This window comes from Leucopleurus acutus (genome assembly GCF_964270905.1).
Source record: "Leucopleurus acutus genome assembly, chromosome: 15".
Lineage (NCBI taxonomy): Eukaryota > Metazoa > Chordata > Mammalia > Artiodactyla > Delphinidae > Leucopleurus > Leucopleurus acutus.
The window spans coordinates 41,702,607-41,723,979 of NC_139157.1; the positions used below are offsets into that span (position 1 = coordinate 41,702,607).

The 21,373-nt window shown below is 40.2% G+C and overlaps 1 protein-coding gene across 3 annotated transcripts in view; it reads left to right on the forward strand.

The window, feature by feature from the left end:
• Positions 1–370: 370 nt before the first annotated feature.
• Positions 371–21,373, forward strand: part of MCM9 (minichromosome maintenance 9 homologous recombination repair factor) — an 83,180-nt gene continuing 62,177 nt past the window's right edge. For 2 of the 3 annotated variants that reach the window (XM_082855452.1, XM_082855454.1), the window contains exons 1-6: positions 371–634; positions 2,991–3,301; positions 12,409–12,725; positions 13,194–13,275; positions 16,963–17,163; positions 21,008–21,133. In XM_082855452.1, coding sequence (XP_082711578.1) covers positions 2,998–3,301; positions 12,409–12,725; positions 13,194–13,275; positions 16,963–17,163; positions 21,008–21,133 — 1,030 coding nt within the window. In that variant the 5' untranslated portion in view covers positions 371–634; positions 2,991–2,997. Of the gene's footprint in view, positions 635–1,088; positions 1,194–2,990; positions 3,302–12,408; positions 12,726–13,193; positions 13,276–16,962; positions 17,164–21,007; positions 21,134–21,373 lie in introns of those variants that run through there. The other variant, XM_082855453.1, reaches the window with a different exon arrangement.

Consider the following 21,373-nt stretch of genomic DNA (forward strand, 5'->3'; position numbering starts at 1 on the left):
TATGACAAAAAGTTACCTAAGATCCACACTTCGCATCATTTCCAAAAATTAGCTCAAAATGAATCATAGACCTAAACATAAAACCTTCATTCTAAAACTTCTAGAAGCAGACAGATAATCGTTGTGGCCTTGGCTTTGGCGGAGTTCTGAGCCAGAAAGCCCGGGCCGTACACTCCCTCATAGCCAAAGCACAGCCCGGCACTCCTCCCCACTACCGAGCGGCGGCTCCGCCCAGTCCCGCCCGGGACCCTACTCGCCCCTCCCAGCCAGCCCTGCCCCGCCCCTCTCGTCCCGCGGCGGCTCGTGGGGCGCGCGCCCGCCCGCTTCTCCACCCGGAAGAGCCACCTGAGCCGCCAAGTTGAGGCAGTGCACGTCCCGGCGCCCCTCGGGAGCGCGGGGCCGGCAGAGCCGCCCGCGTGGCGCCTATCTCGTCCGGGCGCAAGGTGGGCGCGCTGGAGCCTGCGCGCCCCCGCGGCCGACGGCGCCCCGCGCGGCCCCACGCGCGCGCCCCGCCCCGCCCCCACCCGGGCCTCCTCCCGCCTCTTTGGACCCCGCCGATCGGCTTGAACTCTCCGCGCCCCTCGGCCTCGGGAGCACTGCGCCCTCGGTGACTTCTTACACCGCGTATCCGCCAGTAAGTGACAGCCGCTGCCTTGTTGCACCATTATTATTTTTCCCGTAGTGCGTCCCAAGTCTCGCCCACACCCTGGTTAGTTCCAAAACTATTCAACTCTGGGACCAGGCCGGCGATGGAGCTGCCCGCAGCCGAGCCTGGGAAGTGTCAGAGACCTGCCGAATTCTTGTAGGGTACGGGCTACGTCCAGAGACGGAAGTGTGGAAAGCAGTTCTCTGGGCACAAATCGGCTCCACGTTTGCCGAGCGCCCGCGGCGAGCCAGGCATGGAGGAGGCGCCGACCTGAAGCGGGCGGGCGGGGAAGGGGCGGTGCCAGAGGGGCGGGTCTTGGGACGCGGAGGGGCGTGGCTCCCGGAGGGGCGGCGCGGCGGGGGGCGGGCTGGCGCCCGGGAGCCAGCTAGATTGCCGCTGATGCCTTCTCCCGGATTTTTCTTGTTGGCAGTTTACTCAAGAGGATAAGGTAGCACAACTTGTCTTTATTTATTTTGTCTTCAAATGTTCCATAAGAAAAAGGAAACGGAACTTGAAAGTTGTAAAACACTGCCACCAGTCAACCTGGGTGAGCATGTTTCTAGCGTTTGCAAACTGCTAAGAAATATTTGATTAGTCAGTTGTGTCCAGGTATTGAAAGTGAGTGCTATTTTTTTTAGTGATGCTATTTCAAAAAGACTAGGCGAAATTTAATCTGATCTTAATCTGAACCATGAATTCTGCGGCTGTCTCCTTCCTGCCCTATGTGGAACTGCCTTTTAAATTGCTAAATTTGTGGCTCCAAATTTAATATGCATTTATAGAATCTTAGAGATTATTTTATAGCCACTCTTGGGATTCCAGTTTTTTTTTTTTTTTTAGCAACGGCCACATCGTGAATATACTGTATGATTAGCTGTTCCTTCCCAAGTGCTTTTTCTGCTTTATGCTTAGGTTAATTTATATTACCTAACCCAAACTAAATACCAATATAGTGGCCTACACATCTCTTAATCTCACATTGGCATCCTCTAGGTGTCAGGATTCTTGACCTAACTGGTATACCGTGCCCCTCCCCACACACCTTCTAGTAGATTCCCAGAGAAGGCAAATATTGCTAATAGCACGTGTAATACATATTTAGGATGCTAAACTGTGAATGTCATAATCTTTAATCTTTCTGTTTCTAAAGCCTAGTACAATAAACGTTGGTTGAACGAAATTAGTCAGAGGACACTTATCCTTTGACTAATAAGAATTTCTTAAATGATTCATTTGGACAGTTTATTTGTAACTGTCCATTGTCACATCTGGGATTATCACTGCATTTAAATTTAATCCTTCTCTTCTTTGTGCTCCTATTTATATTGCATTTTTGCCACTGTTAGAGCACCGTTTCATTTGATCTGTACCTTGGTTCTTTGAGGGCATAGAGGACCTTTTATTATGCTTTTTTCATTTCCCAGAATAGTGCCTTGTACATGGTAGATATCTACGTGTATACATGAAAATAGAATGGGGGTAGGCCCTTTTAATCTGTAGGTACAAATTAAAAAATATATACATATAGCCAGGAATTTAATATACTGTATTTACTTTCAATCATAGTGATTTATTATTTAGAGACCAATTTCCTTTCCTCAGTTTAATGATCTAGTTTTTTTAGACTCTTGACAGCTGTTTTTGCTGAAGCTAATAGTTTTCCTAGGTTAGAAAAAGAAAATAGGAACAAGTTCACCTCCAAATGTAAATTTCTAAAGCCAATTTGTTAACTATTTAAGTCAGAATTGGTGACCAATCTGAATAGTAGTGTGTGTTCTGTTTAAGTAGCAGAATACAAATGAATGTGTGTGTGTGTGTGTGTGTGTGCGCGTGCGTGCGTGTATGTAACTAGGTTGCGGGGAGACAGAGAGAAAGATACGTTTTTTATGTGACTAAAATGTAGAACCAGGATGCTTGCAAAGAACTCTACTAGGAGTAACTTAAACCAAAAGACTGGCATTTAAGATTTTATACTTGAGAGCAAACGCATATATGGAATCTGATTAAAGAAAAGGCAAAGGACTTTTACATGACGTATTATAGGGTTAAGAGGAGGAAGTTTGGGGAAAAGATATGGGCAAGGCATTGGACCATTTTGGATTTCGGTTATCAGTACCAACATAATTCTTTGACTTAAAATTAACTTCACTCACTGAAAAAAATAAATTTGATAAGTGACTGTGACTCTGTCAGATCTAATTAAGATTTGAATTCAGATAGTATTTTGAGATTAGAGTGTGGCCCAAAGTCAGAATGATTTATAACCAATCTTTTTGTAAACTAGTGTATAAGTCTAGAAAATCAAAGGTATAATACAGTCCTTTGTCTTTCTTTTGTTACCTAGATCCAAGATGAATAGCGATCAAGTTACACTGGTTGGTCAAGTGTTTGAGTCTTATGTTTCGGAATACCATAAGAACGATATTCTTCTCATCTTGAAGGAAAGAGATGAAGATGCTCATTACCCAGTTGTGGTTAATGCCATGACCCTTTTTGAGACCAACATGGAAATTGGGGAATATTTCAACGTGTTCCCTAATGAAGTGCTAACTATTTTTGATAGTGCACTTCAAAGATCAGCCTTGACAATTCTCCAGTCCCTTTCTCAGCTTGAAGGTGTCTCCATGAAGCAGAATCTTCACGCCAGGATATCAGGTGAATCACTTAAGGATTTTACTGCCATGTTATTGTTTAGAAAGATTTTGAGAAATCCCAACATATATTGAATTTAAGCACTAAGAATTATTTGACATTTATACTTTAAAATATATCCATTATGTAGTTGATGGTCACTTTTGGAAAAGAATCATGATTTTATACTGTTTTCTCTGGACATTTGGGAGGCTGGGGTACTAGCCATGCCAACTGAGAGGAGGGAGAATGTGTGGAGGCAGTATATTTGTGTGCATATATACATATATGTATGTCTGTACAAAACTAGTTCAGCTTTCTGAACTTTTATGACTCCTGACAATGAAAGAATTGATAATTCAAAGGATTAGCAAAGTGGTAGATGCTACCTAGTGATCTTCAAAACTATTTTAGGAAATTCATTATTTTTATATATCAAGTTTAACATTGTGCTGGCCACCTATTAGGCACTCAATAACTTTTTTTGAATGAACGACAGATAAAGCCTCTTAACTTTAAAGAAATCGCAGTGGAGCAATCAGCAACTTGTGGTGTCAAAGCTGTGTCTTTGAATTCCTGCACTCTTTGATTAAGTTGGAGAACACATGTACCATTTTGTTTAAAAATAAATATTTACTTTATAGTACATTTTAGAAAGGTGGGGATTTATAATCAACAAAAATGATTACTGTGATTCCAAAAAAGGTTAGGAGTCGCTATAGAATTTCTTGGAGATAAATTAAGATTCAAAAAACTTCCAGACATTTGATTTAAGTGAAAAATTAGTATCTGAGTGAAAAAATAGTATCTGCGATTGCACTTACTGGAATAAAATTATGAAGATTATTAATATTCATGCATCAGACACTAGGTAATCTCTTGCTAGGATCAAGAAGAAATGTCCTTTTCTGATAATGTTGCAGAAGGATTATTAAAAGAGGCTTTAGTTAATGTTATTGAAATGGTATTTAGCAAATGGTTTTAGGCTGTCCTTACATTTAGAAACTTTTCCATGCTCAGTTTAAATACTAAAGTTCTGTCTGCCTGAGTGACTCTATTGGTTTCAGGTGAATTTAGCCTAGTTCTTCATTATTCTCTGAGAAGGTGCGTTGCAAATTATGTTACTACCATAGTAACATTCATTCTACAAGCATATCCCGTGTAGGCATTTGCTAGACACTTGGGAAACCAAAACGAATATGGTATAGTCCCTCATCTAAAGGAGTTCAAGGCTGTAGGGGAGACAGCTATATATTCAAATATTTCCATATCGTGTATGTATGCCCACAGGTACATGCATATGTACATATTAAACATAATTGTAAAGGAGCTTACTGGCAGCTTTTACTTATGTGATGCATGCATCACTCAAGGTACGTGTGAGATATATTAGCTCACTGGGCAGGGAGTGAGTTGTCCTAGGGGTTTCACCCAAAGATTCAAGACTAGATGGTGAGATTAGGGAGGGATGCAGGTGTCCCAGGCAGTGAACCAGGGATGGGAAAAGTCTGGTTTTAGGTATATCACACCTCCATCTTGGACTCCAGACAAGTGAATTAGTAAAACCCAGGATGCCTCTGTGGTTCAGTCTCCTTAGGAACATTGCATTGCTCTTTGTCTTCTGGGATTTTTATTGGTCGAAAGTTTACTTGCTATTCCCAGTGGTTTTGATGAAAGGTATTCAAATACGCAGTTAGCATCAAAGTATTGAATAAATGAGGAAGAAAAAAATAGCCTTCACGTGTTATTTAAAGTAGTGTTTCTCAAACATTAATGGGCATCAGAATCACCTGTAGGGCTTATTAAAGCGCCGATTGCTGGGCCCCACCCCCAGAGTTTCTCACTGAAGAGGTCTGGCCTGGGGTCCAAGAATTTGCCCTTCTCAAAGCTCTGAGCCTGATGCCGATTTCTAGGGACTGCACGCTGGAAACCATGGACCTGAAGTAATTGATCTGGACATATCTCTAACACAGATGTGGACATGTCTCTGTTTTAAATAAAAATTTATTTACTTATTTTGATCAGTGAATGAGTCAGAGAATGGCAAAGGTTTTTGTTGTTTAGCACTAATGGTGGCTTAGTGCCTGATGTACCCTGCTTCACTGGGATAGTTGAAGAACACACTTAGTAGCATATAGTAAGACAGAAAGATTAAAATGAATTGACATTTCTATCAAAACACTGTCCCTTACCCTTTTTTAGTTCTAAGGTTTTGATTTTTGTGGTCAGTTTTGCTTAACATTATGTTACTTTTATCTCTGTCTTTATATTATAAATTTACTTTAAAACTTGTGATATGAAAGTAAAGAATCTGAAGATCCAAAAATGTACTCACCTCTACTACACTTTTCTTAAAATAGTATAGTTACTTTATTATACAAAATAAACCACTTAATGGTAATGATATCATGTTTTAGACTAATTTGCTTGATTCTAAAAAAAAAAATGTTTATCCTAACAGGTACCATATACATGATTCCATTCAGTAAGATAAGAACATTAAGGATGGCATATTGCCCCATATTATAAAAGTATAGAAGATAATGAAAAGCTAATCTTAGAAAAATTGGTTTTAAATGTTTACATAGTTTTTTCTTTAGAGGTGCTGTAATTGGGTTTAGACACAGGCCCCTTGTTGGAGGTGGGCGGCAGGGAATTCACTCTTGCTGGCCACACTTCAGGAGGGACACAGAGAAGGTTGGTGAGCATATGAGGGACACTTGTGGCTGAGCCTGACGCCCTCCACCTCTCACCTGCCTTCTTCCTGAGTGTGTAATATCTCTCCAGCACATCTCCTTATGCTGATTGAAATAAAATCAGTATTGCATAGACTTGTCATGACCCAGCATGCACAGGCCTGAGTTATCATGTGCAAGGAAAGGAAGGTGTCTCTGGACCTAAGGAGTATCTTCCTTTGCATTCTTCCTGGCAGAAGTTTCCTCCAGATATAAGAAGCATCTTTTATGCAATGATGCATTCATTTGACCATTTTGCTTAGCTGTTCCATTTGTGTCTGTGTGAGGGTGCTAGCCTGGACTCAGGGAAGTTTTCTTGCAAAAGGGTAAACATGAGTGTACTCTTCCTGGCTGAGTGAACTGGGGAGAGTTCTCCAGACAAAGTAGCATGCCTAAGGAAAGCTACAGAGGTACCACGAAATGCACAGAAAAATTCCTGCACTTTGTCTGGACTAGGAGATTGGAGGCCAGATGTGATAAAGGGAAGGCTAGAGAGAGAGGGAAAGCCCATTTCCCCTTCTCTTATTCTCTAATTTTCTCCTTATCTAAAAGTGCTTAATAAAGCACTGGGCTGGGCACAGAGGAGCATGAAAAGGATCTCAAGAAGTGACGCTACCCTCCAGATACAAAACGGTTAAGGAGCAGGCGCAAAGCAATACGTGACTAAGGTCCTAAATGACTGGTTCAGGCAGTAAGTGATTATGAATGTCCCTATCATGTTGTCCTAGCATTTGGGGCAGGTCGTGTAGGATGTGATCTAAACAGGAGCTGAGTAGGCAATAAGAGATGTTAGGGCATTACTATTAAATGAAAGGAGGGGAGGGAGGTTTAGCGACTGTTCCCACAATGTAAGCCCCTTTTTCTATTCTTAGAGGTATTGATATGCAAGTCGATAGAACTATGGGACTGAGGATTTAAATAAGAGGTTCTTCAGGGTTATTATGTTGAGAAAGTTACAGATCCTCTCCAGAAAATGCAGGTGTATATATATTTAAATGTCTGCCTGAATTTCAAGAGGTTCAGGGCTTTCCTAAAGCCCAGCCATGGCCTCTACTCAAGAATCTGGATTTAGATGAGACGTGCATCCTGGTAAGTTACCATCTTAGGGAGATGGGTAAGCCAGGTGCTAGAAGTCAGTCACCACTCATACCAGCACCCCGGGGGGAAGCATGGAGCCTATGGGGGTGTGGTGGGCGGTGGCCAGGATGACCAGGAATCCTTTCTGTCTCCCTTTCAGGAGAGAGGCCCCTCTTTCAACTCTGTGTCCCCTCTACCCTCCATCTACTCTCCTTTCATAACAGTGTTTTGACAGAGTTCATGCCTTCTTTAGCATAACCTTCTCCCATTCACCCTTTCACCTCCACCACACTGAACGCACCCTCCCCCCATCTTCCCAGTGGCTGCCTCACGGCCAGACTGAGGGACGAGTGTCGGGATTTCTCTTCCTTTATTTCCCTGCTGGATTTGATACTGTTGCCTCCTCCCCGCTTATGAAACTCCAGCCTTGGCTCCACTGACAGCACTGTCTTGCCCTTTCCTCCCTCTCTAGCTGTGGCTTTTCTCCCTGCTCTGGGAGCCTCTTCCTTTACTGGTCCTGTAGGTGTGAGGTCCTCAGGGTGCAGATGTGGCCATCTGCTCCTGAATCCTGCGTTCTCTTCCTGATGGGGTGGCCTCCATTCTGAACCTAGGCTTCAGCTGCCACTTATAGAGCAACAAGCGCCAACTTGATTGATTGATTGCTTGATTGCCAGAATCTGTCTCTTAAGCTCTGTATTCAGATATCCTCTTGTCCATCAGATGTTTCAAACTAGAGATATCTTCTTGCAAACTCAGTGTATCAAAAAGGGTAGTCATGATTTCCTTCCCCTCTCTGTGTCCCCCTCCATCTGAAAATCGTATTTCCTTATTTATTCTTTCAATAGATATTTACTGATTGACTACCATGTGCCTTCCAGAATTCCCTGACTTGGTTAATGGAACCAGAGAACTAGGAGTCGCTCTAAATTTCACCCTCTTCCTTATACCTTATCTCTAATTGGTTTCAAAGCTCATGTAGTATCTTTAATATCTATTCCTCCCCTCTTCCTTGCCTTCCTTTCATCTATCTTTCTTTTGAGTTTTTTCTTTTTTAATGCTTACTATTTATAAAGCGATGATAATATAGTAGTGAATAAAATTTACCTCTGCCCTGCCCCCATGGAGTTTATATTCTAGAGTGGAAACATAATAATTATGTATCCTTTTTATTTAAATTGTGGTAAGTGGTATGAAGGAGAAGAACATTGTGTTAAGGCACATAAAAGAGGGAATTTTACCTGAAATGGGTTAAAGAAAGATTTCATTAAGAAAATTATGTTTAAGCCAACCTTTTAAGGGGGAAAATGATAAGATTACATATAAGAACTGTTTAAATGGTGCTTGCTATGTGCAAGTTACTTTTCCAAGAAACTTTATATGAATTCTTTTAATCTTCTTGTGATCCTATGAGGTAGGTTTTGTTGTTATTGCCATATTACAGGTGGGAAATCTGAGAGGTTATAATTTGGCCAAGGTCACACAGCTAGTGCGTGATAGAGCTGTGACTCAACTCACTCATTAGGGCTCCACAGTATGTGTTCTGAACCCTTATGTTGCTTCTTAGTGTGGGCATTTTTGAGGAACAGAGTAGGGAGGAGAGTGTCAGGCAAAGGGGACACTGTATGAGAGCATTTGAGTGCCCAGAGGGCTTGGTGTGAGAAGAAGCCCATCACAAAACGTCCTGTGGTCCAATCCCACATTCGGTTCCTTATTCTTAGATCTGGGAGCAGCATGGAAGGGTTTAAGCGGAGGAGATTAAAAGTTAGGCCTTTGTTATTTCTTGCCTGGATTACTATAGAAGCACCAGGGAGTATGGTGTTTCACTCTTCCACTTGAAGATGCTCTTCAGAGTAAGACACAGAATCAATTTAAAAGTAGCTTTTTAGGAAAAAACCACAATAAAATTATACATAGCTTCATTTTTAAACTGAAGTTTGTTTTTAGGGCAAAAATAGCAAGCATCTAACTAAATGATTATGTTAAGACCTCATTCGTTATATGTATGACTTCATCATATTGAACATCCAGAGTCTGCTGAATTACACTGGGCAGTCTGTGGTTTCACTGGGCATTCTGCTCTGTACATGGCATCGGAGGAACATAGCACTCTCCGTAACCCACTTCTTGTGATCTTAGTTTTTCTTAAGTTTTAATATATTGACAGTAGAATTTAAACTGAACAATCAATTTGCATCTGAAGCAGAGCTAGGAATGAGAGGAGTAGAAATGGGATGAAAAGTGTTATTTCTTTAGGAGCCAAGAAAGAGAGAATGGATGTTTCAAACATCTAAGTGTTTTCAAAAATATAATTGTTGTTAAGTTCTCTAACCCATCACTTTTTTTTCCTATTCTCCTCCTCACTTTGCTCATCTTTCTCAGAAGTAATTTTGATAGACTTTGTTTATACTTTAAGAAGCAAATTGGGTTAATAATCCTGTTTCCCACTTGAGTATCCTTTTACATACTTACAATAGAGAACACTTAGTGATTCTTTGAAAACTTAAAAAGTAAAATTATTATAAAAAGTATATTCAACCCAGCAATCCTACTCCTAGGTGTATGCCCAAGATAATTGAAAACAGGTATTCAAACAAAAACTTGCACATAAATGTTTGTAATAACATTATTCATAATAGGAGAAAAATGTAAACAACCCAAATGTCCATCAGCCGATGAATGTATAAACAAAATGTGGTATATCCATACAGTGGAATATTCAGCCATAAAAAGGAACGAAGAACTGATACATGTTACAATATGGGTGAATCTTGAAAATGTATGCTAAGTGAAAGAAGCCAGACACAAAAGGGTGCATATTTTATGATTCCATTTACATGAAATGTCCAGAATAGATAAATCCGTAGAGACATAAAGTAGCTTAGTGGTTGCCAGAGGCACAGGGGAGGGGGTATAGAGACTGTCTGCTACTGCGAACAGGGTTTCTTTTTTTTTTTTTTTTTTCTTTGCGGTACACGGGCCTCTCACTGTTGTGGCCTCGCCGGTTGCAGAGCACAGGCTCCGGACGCGCAGGCTCAGCAGCCATGGCTCATGGGCCCAGCCGCTCCGCGGCATGTGGGATCTTCCCGGACCGGGGCACAAACCCGTGTCCCCTGCATCGGCAGGCGGACTCTCAACCACTGCACCACCAGGGAAGACCCCAGGGTTTCTTTCTGAAGCAGTGAAAATATTCTGGAATTAGATAGTGGTGATGATTGTATAACCTTGTGAATGTGCTAATAACCACTGAATTATATACTTTAAAAAGGCAAATTTATGGTACCTAAATTATATCCTAATTTTTAAAAAGCATTCATGTGGGGAGCAAGAAAAAGGTAATTGAGAATCTGCAAGCGTTGTGAAGATGTGTTGCCATAATGTACATCAAATTAAGGCCAAGTAAGAAGAGACACCTCCACTTGGTGGATTTTTGTTTCTTAACATTCTAGGTTGGGAAATAAAAGAGGACATTGTACCCCTGAAACATAAGCAGTGAGGATATGAGGACTAGACCTGTTCTTTTTTTTTTTTTTTTTTTTGCGGTACGTGGGCCTCTCACTGCTGTGGCCTCTCCCGTTGCGGAGCACAGGCTCCAGACGCGCAGGCTCAGCAGCCATGGCTCACGGGCCCAGCCGTTCCACGGCATGCGGGATCCTCCTGGACCGGGGCACGAACCTATGTCCCCTGCATCGGCAGGCAGACTCTCAACCACTGCGCCACCAGGGAAGCCCTAGACCTGTTCTTAATGAAAAGCTTTTGGTTGTTAGTTTGGCTTTTACTTGGTTGTAACTAGAAATATTGGTATGTTCTCAACATTTAGCTACATGCAGCTGAATTAACAGACGCCTGATATGAGCACTGAGAAATGAATAGTGGGTATTTTAATGGCTAAAACCTGCTTTATTCCTGCCCCAACCTCTCTGTCTATTCCTGCATGTATGATGTAGCACTGGTGAGCCCCAGGGTGTTTTAATGAAGCGTTCCCTAGGAATTTGGAAATAGGAAAATAAGTTTGTTTTCTGATAGTTAAAGTGTAAAGTTGACACAGAACAGAGCAGAGATACACAAAATCATCGTAAGCAAAAGTATGGCTCCCTTACTGGCAAAGTGTGATACAATCCAAGTTCATACAAATAAAGAGTATTTCCATTAGAAAGCAGGCAAGTCAGCCTTGGAAGCATAGAAAAAAGAGTCATAGTGGCAAATGTTGCAGTGCCCACCCTGTTTATACAGTATAGGATATATGGAGAGAGAGTCTCAGCCATCAGCAGAGAGAATTCAGGTCTGTCTGTAGACGTCTAAGCTGTATCACCAGTTTAATGTAGGCTGGCGCCTTAAGCATTCAGTTCATCTAATCAGTCTGCTGCTTTTTTTTTTTTCCTTAAATTCCTTGCATCCCAAACTGCCTTCTGATGACAGTGATGATGACAGTGATGATAATGATTTGGCTTTCAGAATAGATCTATAAACAGGGAGAAAATGTTCTGACCATAGAAACTTAAAGTGTAATCATGCCTATTATGGTTATTTCTTATGAGCTTGGCAAATCCAATAGATCTGTCTTCAGTGTTCATACTTACCAGGTTTCAGAGCTAAGTTCAAGGACAAGACCATAGACCACGGGACATGAACCAGTGTAACAAATGCTCCCATGATAAACCTGTTAGGGGGCAGCCTTTGACCATCACAGACAGCATCTCTCTACTCCAGTGGTGCCTTGTAGCCAAATACGAGGAAGAGGGCATTTCCTCATAAGAATTTTCTTTGGCATTTTGCACCTTTTAAGTTGCCTGTTTATTAATGGTGAAAAACACAAGGTTTTTAAAGGATGAAGTGGTGCTGTAGGTAAACCTCTAGGTAATTCAAGACTTGAAAACACTATCCGATTTATGTATTAATAAATCCTGAACCTAACTAGAAAAAGCACTAGCCTTTGTTCATTCCACTACCATCTCTTTATCACTCAGCTTTGATTTTATGTGTGGCATGTGGCAGTATATTCTTCATTGAATGAGGTTAAAATTATATACTGCGTTTACATCCTACTGAGATAGCCCTCTTAAGAGAATCAATTCTTTTTTTAATCCAGGTTATTATCAATATATCATCTAGATACATACTTTTAAAGAGAGTCCATTGATAATTGTTATTTGAAATAATTCTTTTATATTTTCTTGAGTTGATCTTTTTTCTTAAGTAAAACACAAAGATTTCTTTTTCCTGAAATTATAGTTTCTCCCTCAGGAAATATGAGAAAAATGTATGGCATGGAGTCACATTCCAAGTAGAAGTTGATGTGTTTTTGTTTTGTTTCTCCATCAGGATTGCCTGTTTGTCCTGAGCTGGTGAGGGAGCACATCCCTAGAACCAAGGATGTGGGACACTTTTTATCTGTCACTGGGACAGTGATTCGAACGAGTCTGGTGAAGATCCTGGAGTTTGAGCGGGATTACATGTGCAACAAATGCAAGCATGTATTTGTGGTCAGGGCCGACTTTGAGCAGTATTATACCTTCTGTCGGCCATCCTCATGTCCCAGCTTGGAGAGCTGTGATTCTGCAAAATTCACTTGCCTCTCAGACTTGTCTTCATCTCCAACTAGGTGTAGAGATTATCAGGAAATCAAAATTCAGGAACAGGTAAGTGGTCAAATAAATGCGAAAAATAACAAATTAGAAGAAGTGTTTTTCATCTTTGGGCAAATTGCCAGGACTAGGGAACACATTTGTAATCTGTTACTAAGAAATAATCAGAGGCACCGAGTGATTTGTCTTATGACTAGATGCAGGAAAGAACTGCCTGTCTTTTCTAGTTAAGTAAATGTTACTGTGTTTAGTAGTTGGAGCATGTGTTTATTTTGCCCATCCACAAGGTAGATTATATTTTGAGATATTTTCCATATGGATGTTTTTATTTTATTGTAGTTTTAGTGAATTCTTAAACTGGTAGTAGGCACAAGTTTCAAGAAAATTCCATAAATCCCCATCGTAATTAAATTGTGTGATAATACCAGAGAAATAGAAACAGTAATTGCAAGAACTGCTAGGCTTCTGAATACTTGGTATGTATCTGAGCATACTCAGTGTCTGCTCTCTTTTCCCTGCTAGGTTCAAAGGCTATCTGTTGGAAGTATCCCACGAACAATGAAGGTTATCCTGGAAGATGACTTAGTAGACAGTTGCAAATCTGGTGAGAATGTTAGCTTATATAGTAGGTCCTAAAGTATTGACTAGGAAAAGCCACTTTTTATTTTCCCAAGATCACTGGCAAGTGAGTGTGGGGAACTTGAGAACAGAGACTGGCATGAGGAGGTAGGTAATAGCAGGAAAGGAGCTGGGCTGGAGTTCAGCGATCTAGTCTAGCTGCTTGTTTTACAGATGAAGCACCTGATTTGCCCATGAGAGCTTATCCTTTGTGTTTCCTCCTCTTATTCCAAACAGCTTAAAAACTGTTGCTTTTACTGTTTGCCTAGCAATTTCCACTGGCTGTTTAACATTTAATTTAAATTGAAGGTGGGTCAGAAAATGCAAATGATTGTTGTCAACGATTGCCTTTCAACTAACTTCAACATTTCCTGCTTTAAGTATTTCCCACCCTCACTAAGAACCCCTTAATCTCTATTAAAAAAAAAAAAACTAGCACCAATGTGTCCCCTGGGCAGTAACAGGTATGTCTGACCTCTTATTTCATATCCCAGTGCTCCCCTACTGGACAAGTTGAAAATGCTTTATGTCTCTAAATTCCATCATTTCCTTTTCTTAACCCTAAGCTTCTTCAAATGCCTCATTTTTACTGAGCTGCCGTTTCATTAAAATGATGAGGCAAAGGCTCTATGGAAACAGAGTTCAGTATCTAGAGTCAAGAATAATTCCTTGTCAAAATATTCTCCCCTTCCACCAAGAATCACCAACCCATAGTTTGAAATTTATGTCAAATATATTAACAGTTCATACTTGTCTAAACAGTATTCTAAGTAAATAACAGCTTCGATCATGGTTTGCCTGCTAAATGGACAAGGCTGTGTCAAAGTACCTTGTTCATATAAGACTCTAGATTTTAACCAGAATCTGTAATGTCTGGATCAGCAAAGCAGTGCTTGTATGAGCTTAGCCAGAACATGAAAATGTCCTTTGATAGAGATTAAGATGTTTTCATGCGTTCATCTAAACTAAATTCTTTCTGCACTTAAAAAAAAAAAAATCTGGGCTTCCCTGGTGGCACAGTGGTTAAGAGTCCACCTGCCGATGCAGGGGACACGGGTTCGTGCCCCGGTCCGGGAAGATCCCACATGCCGTGGAGCGGCTGGGCCCGTGAGCCATGGCTGCTGAGCCTGTGTGTCTGGAGCCTGTGCTCTGCAACGGGAGAGGCCACAACAGTGAGAGGCCCGTGTACCGCAAAAAAGAAAAAAAAAAATCTTAAGCTATTTTTCTTCCACATGTCACTAACAATAGAGAATGGATGGAAGCAGTCTGTCATCAGCTGTCTTTCATTTATCCATTGCTACAAACCTCTGTGAGAATCAGGAGACATAAATGGCATAATCCTTGCCCTTCAGGAATTTACAGTCTAGTTAGGAACCCCAGTCTGAAGTTGCAGAGTAATAAAGTTGGAGGTTGTGTACTGATAACTGTTAAGTGCTACAGGAGATCAAAGATGGGTCTGACCAGGGTGGCTGCAGTGGTAAATATGCTGCAGAAGATAGAAGGGATAAAGAGATTGGATTGTAAAAGTAAGAATTTTAGCTTTCTGAAAATAACATTTTTTCCAGTAACATTTACTATGGAAAAACATGCAAGTTTCAAATTAGTATCTATTGCCTTGGACTATCATGTATACCTCACAATTGTTCTGATGATCATATGAATCTGTCTCTCAAATATCTGAATAAATGAAAACATGTATATATTAAAGGGTGTTTAATGGTATTAGTTGCTTTACAAATGTAAAATAGGTTTACTATAATAATAACTAATATTTATTGAGCATGTATTCTAGATACTGCATGAAGTACTTTATATATATTATCTGACCCAATTCTCACTATAGTTCTGTGATGTAAGTATAATTATTCCCATTTTGTAGGTCAAGAAATAAGCTCAGTTTATTAGGTAGCTTGCCACACAGCCAGTGAGTGGTGGAGCTGGGATTTGAATCCACATCTGATGAGTCAGTGCTCTTGTCCATTCTTGAGCACTTCACATTTTCCACATTACTGCTGCTTAGTAAAGTCAGGTTATTACTAGTGGGTGCAATACCTGAAAGTTAAATTTCTCATTTGACTTAATGTAGAAACAACCTATATATAACCCATTAAAATGACCATAGTAGAGAATTCTTTGAAGTGCTCATATAAAGTTGCCCTGGCCATTTTCATCTAAAAAACTGGGGGCAGACAATATAGTAAATGATCACTATTCCTGATTGGATTTGAAAACCATCCAGCAGTGGTTGAGGAAGTATCTTGAAAATGTGTGAAGATTTAATGTGTTCATCACCATTTACTGTGAAGTTGCCTTTGGCTAGAAATATGCCTTCTATTCGGTGAATTGCTACCACCAGTTCCATGCATTTAGCATTCACAGAACACTTTCCTTCAGGAAATCAAAAGCCCTGCAGATTACACGTTATACATTGACATTTAGAGAGTGAAAGGCATTTTGTATCAGCAGATATCATATATTTGACATAGGCTTGGAAATGAAGACTTGCCTGTTCAGAGTGTAAATACTAGGATTGGATTTAAGGTATGTCCAACATCCTATGTTCAACAAGATTGAAATCTGGGGGACTAGGATTATCTTTCCTTTTTTGCCCCCTTTTCTCCAGTACCAAAATATCGAATGCCAAGCACTCACCTATACTCGTTAATTGAATTGTATGTAATAATAAAAACAGTTGTCATTGTGCCTGTAAGTTACCCAAGGCCTCTTAGGAAAATCTGTAAAAGTTTAATATTCTAACCATCAATTAGGAATGGGAGAGTTTCCTTAGATGGGAAGGAACCAGCCAAGAAAGAACAAGCAGAGTTGTATCTTCTGCTTTCATAGCTTATGGAAAGGAGCTTTGAAGTAGAACAAGTATTCATTCATTTCTTAGTGCACTCATTCTTTTGTTCATTAAAAAAAAAAAGGCAGCGAGTGAATGTTAACAAATGCAGTTAAGTAAAAATGAAATATACAAGAAACTAAAACTAGTATAGTATCCATTATCACGAGATTGTCTCCTTTCCTGACACCAAATTGATTATGCAGTTGACCCTTGAACAACATGGGTTTGAACTTTGTGGGTCCGCTTATACACGGATTTTTTTCAATAGTAAATACTACAGCACTGCACGATCCACGGTTGCTTGAATCTGCAGATGCGGAACCTCAGATTCAGAGGGCTGACTGTGGACTTGAGCATCTGTGGATTTTGGCATCTGAGGTGGGTTCTGGAACCAATCCCCTGCAGATACTGAGGGCAGACTGCACTTTAACCTTTTGGCTGCAATTCCCACCTCTTCTTTAAGTGAGAACTATATGGTTAGAGATTCTGAGAGGATGAACATTTCACCCAATATAATCATGATGAATAAATCATCCAGTAAACTATTTTCCCAGGGAAAGTTTAGAATTTGGTGTGATTATCATGTGGCAGATTAAGAAAAATTAAAATGCTGGCTTTAGCTTCTAGCCGTGCAAATACAAGTGCCTGTTTAAAAAAAAAAAATTGGGACTCTGTGGTGTTCTTTTGCCCCAAATGGTTTCTGGAAGAATGTGTACTACTCTAAACCATGGTGGGGTAGTGGTTTATTTCTTGGTTCTGGTCCTTTGTCGAGTTTGTGCCCAAGCAGGCAGGATGCTACTGCTGGACTCACTCGGTGCTTTGTCCTAGGTGATGACCTCACTATTTATGGGGTTGTAATGCAACGGTGGAAGCCCTTTTGGCAAGATGTGCGCTGTGAAGTGGAGATAGTCCTGAAAGCCAATTACGTCCAAGTAAATAATGAGCAGTCTGCAGGGATCAACATGGATGAGGAGGTCCGAAAAGAATTTGAAGATTTTTGGGAATACTATAAGAGCGATCCTTTTGCAGGTTTGTGTTAAGGGTATAGAGCTGATAATTATTAACGGCATTTTATTCATTAGTTAAATATAATGTTTGTGATTTACATGCTATGTATCAGTGACTGTGTTCAAAGGGAGTAGCATTAGTCAGTACCTCTAGCTGTAGTCTCCCTTTGCAGCCCTTTTCTGGTATAATCTTTTCTATTTAGAGATCTTACTGGAAATTCCAAGAGATTTTCCATTTCAACTATTATTTTAACATCTCTTATATTGCCAAAATAGTTTCAGAGCTTTCTACCTTCTTTACCAATTAAATACATAGCTCTGCCTTAAATAGGCAAAACTCATCCTATTATGAAACTTCATCCTATTAAAACCATTTCTTTTCTGATGTATCTGATACAGTTAAGATAGCTTCACACGGTTTTAGCTGAAGATTTAAAAATATGAAGTAGGAAAGAGATGCAAAAAATAAGCTTTGTCATCACAGCAAAAAATTTTGACTGACACTAAGATGTCATTACACAGATTAAAACATTATAGCCATTGGGTTTGTAGAGTATTTTTTATTTTAAAATCCCAAATGTATAAAACACCAATTAAATCTTCAAATGTCTATTTTCATTCTTCCTTGGAGGTATCTTCTGAGAAAAATAAACGGAAGGCAGTAAAAGACTATTTCTGATAAACCTCACCTCAAATCTAATACACAGTGATTACTTTATTCTTAAATCACATGCTGAACTGGACAGATATTATTTCACAAAAAAAGACTTTCAGGGACTTTCCTGGTGGTCCAGCGGTTAAGACTCCGTGCTTCCAATGCAGGGGACGTGGGTTCAACCCCTGGTCGGGGAACTAAGATCCCACATGCTGCGTGGCTCAATGAAATAAAAATTAATTAATTAATTAACTTAAGAAAAGGCTTTCACTTGCCTAAATATAGGCAGTTTGCTTTTATTTTGTGGGATGATTTTTTTTTTTTTTTTTTTTTTTTTTTGCTTATGTGTGTAACACAAGTATGGTAGTTACGGATTATTCTTTTATTTGATCCACACAGAAAGAAGCAAAGGTCTCTATGTTGTGGCTTTATTAAGCAAACCTTTTAAGAATCATATGTATTTTTAAATAAGTTTTTTAACTTAAAATTGTTTCTTAGGCTCAAATCCTCACAAAAAATCTGTAACTCTTCCTTGGATCATAATCATTCCTTATTAATTCCAGTGCCACAGCTACACTCCACCTAGTAACAGTGAAGGAAGGGCATCATACAGTGTTCCAACTAGGCCGTCAGAAGTTCTCTGTGCTGGTGATTAGTCTATTTTGTTTTAATTAGAAGGCTATAGCTATACATCTCATTTACTGGATGAAAAGAAGAAATAAATGTAATATTCTGTGAGAAGACAGGGAGAAAACGAGGCAACTATTTTCTTTTTAGTATGAACAGATTCTGCTTTCTTCATTTCCTAAGTACCAATTATCAGCCCACTATATTTTACCATTTCAAAGTGTATGTGTGTGTGTTGGGGGGTGTGGGGAGGAGGGTGGAGGTGGGGAGCTGCATCCAAAAGTGTGTCTTCATTTTGCTGGTCTAAAGCCAGAGATGACTTCACTGCTCAGCTCTGGGAGGTTGGCCTGCGTCATTAAGCTCTGGTGCTGTGAGTATTGACGAGGAGCTAAAGATTTTCTTCTGATCTACACTGATCTCAGGGATCCCCTGGCCCTGATGCATAGAGGCTGTATAGAAACCCAGATATAGGGGTTGGGGTCTTCTGGGCCATCTCAACCCACTCCAGGGTGACTCATTTATCTTAAATCCTAGAAGTTCTCCTCTCTTCCTTGGGGCAACTGAAGGCCATGCCACAAGAGTGGATTACATGGGCACACTATTAACATGGTCTAGAACCAGAAATTTGAGAGGGACGGAGGGAAGGAATGGGGTAGCATTCACCCTAATGCATTCTCTTCCATGATATAGTCATGGGAGCTTCTATTGCCATGACCCAAGGAATCAAGTTTTTCAACTTTAGATACCAAATTTAGGGAATGGACCTTCCCCTTTGCTTTTCTCTGGTACCTCAGACCTGACTTCAGAGTGTATCTTTTGTGTTGACCACAGTGTGAGGAAACCTTGAGATGAGAAACAAGCACAAGTAGTACAGGTAATATAATAGTTAACAAGTAAGTAGCTCCTACTATGTGCCAGATACTATTCTGTGTGCTGTGCACCTATTAGCTCCTTAACAACCCTGCGAGATACCATCATTATCTCCATTTCACAGATAAGGAAATGGAGGTGGAGAGAGTAAGAAACCTGCCCAAGGTCAGACAGCTAGTGAACAGTAGCACTGGGCTCTGCCACCAGAGCCTGTGGGATGTGCTTCCTGTCAGCACATTAGTCACTGAATCCACCTTTACTGAAAAAGCTGGCTCTAACAGCTCCGGCTTGAGTGTCTTCCAGGCCAGTTTGCCTACTTGTTCCCTGCTTGCTGAGGCTATTCTTTCTTTCTTTGTATGTGTAATCTCCAGATTCTGGTCAGAATTTACATACCTGCTGTCGGGTCTTAACTATGTAGATCTCAGACCTTTCATCTTTTTTCTCTAGACTTTCTACCTCAGGAAAGGAGGGATTCCCTCCAGCAGTTAATGAACTTCTTTACTAATGCTTCTTTTTGGTTCCCTTTTTACTAAAATGTTTTCTTTCTTACCCATTTCTGCCATCCCAGGTCACATCACCATAGCTTAATTGCCGCTGAGTCAATTTCGATTCGTTAGGAAAAGTAGCCTTTGTGCATAGGGACACAAATCATGGAGGAAGGCCCTTTCCTTTATCTTGACGGAAAAGCTTCTGGAACTGGAATCATCAGCTAAAGTAGTACTTCTATGATTATTTTCCTCCTCAAAAGAGCTATCATTGAAACATGAGTACAAGCTCAGAGTTAAATATAAAAGCCCTCAAACGTGCAGATTAGTTACCAGCATGTGGACATTAATTTCTGGTAACTTGAATGCAGACATACAGAGTACCATCACAGTAATGAATTCCGTATAAGACAGACTCCGTAGGGGCTTGTTAGAGTCTCGTAAATTCTGTGGGCCTCATTGGTTGATTGGCTAATGACAGAATGAAATACCTACTTTATTCATTGATGGCATAGGCAGATCTCAGATTTGGTGTTTGATATTTCTGAAAACAGAACCTAAAACCGTGGTAATCGCTTATGTAAAGCATGTTATCAGAAGAATCCTGAGACCTCCAGCTTGGATTGCCAGAGTTGTCGTTTATAATGATCTTCTAAATATCCTGATACGTTGATGCTTAGTCTAGATAAGACAATTTACCGAACTGCTCAGAGCAAATGGTGAACTGACTTGCAGGATGGGTTGAGTTTACCTCTCTTATACCTCTGGAGGAGCTCCATGAGCTCCAAGTACCTTTTGCATTTAAAGATTACAGGCTTCTACAATCTGTCTCATTGTTTCTGAGATGGAACACCTTCCTTTTATTTAGGCAGTGGAGTAATTTTACTGAAATTATTGCACAAGAAGTGCAGCTGGTATTATTTTTAAGGGATAATGTTGGTCCAATGAGGGAGAAAAGAGATTTCTTTCTGTCCCTTGTAAAGTACGCTAAATTTATAGAAACAAACAGGGAGCACCCAGGAATAAAAAGAATTTTCATCTCATGGCATTATAAGAAGAAGAGGACTTTTAGGACCAAAACAAAGTTACTCACTCCTTTTAGTCATTTGGAAATGGTACCCTTGATCATTTTAGAGCATAGAGTGTTTCTAAGAAGATAGGATAGAAAGGGAAATTTCAGCTAGGATTTCTTGAAAATTATTGGTAACTCATCTTTCTGCCTTTCCCAGGAAGGAATGAAATATTGGCTAGCTTGTGCCCTCAAGTTTTTGGAATGTACCTAGTAAAGCTTGCTGTGGCCCTGGTGCTGGCTGGTGGGATTCAAAGGACCGATGCTACAGGAACACAGGTCAGAGGTTAGTACCCATTTAAAATTTTTGAGAAATATTAACACACAGAGTAAGAAGAGAAGCTAGAATTTTTCTTTCCTGAATAAAAATTGCTTGTTGAGCTTTATTTTCCAAATGTAATCTTTTAAAACTGACAGTTGTTCACTATGTAATACTCAGTCCAGCATCAGGAACTACTGTGTAGAATACCAGTCTTTCCAAAGACTTTCAATGAGTATATATTTTTGTTCCAGCCTATCAGGGTGC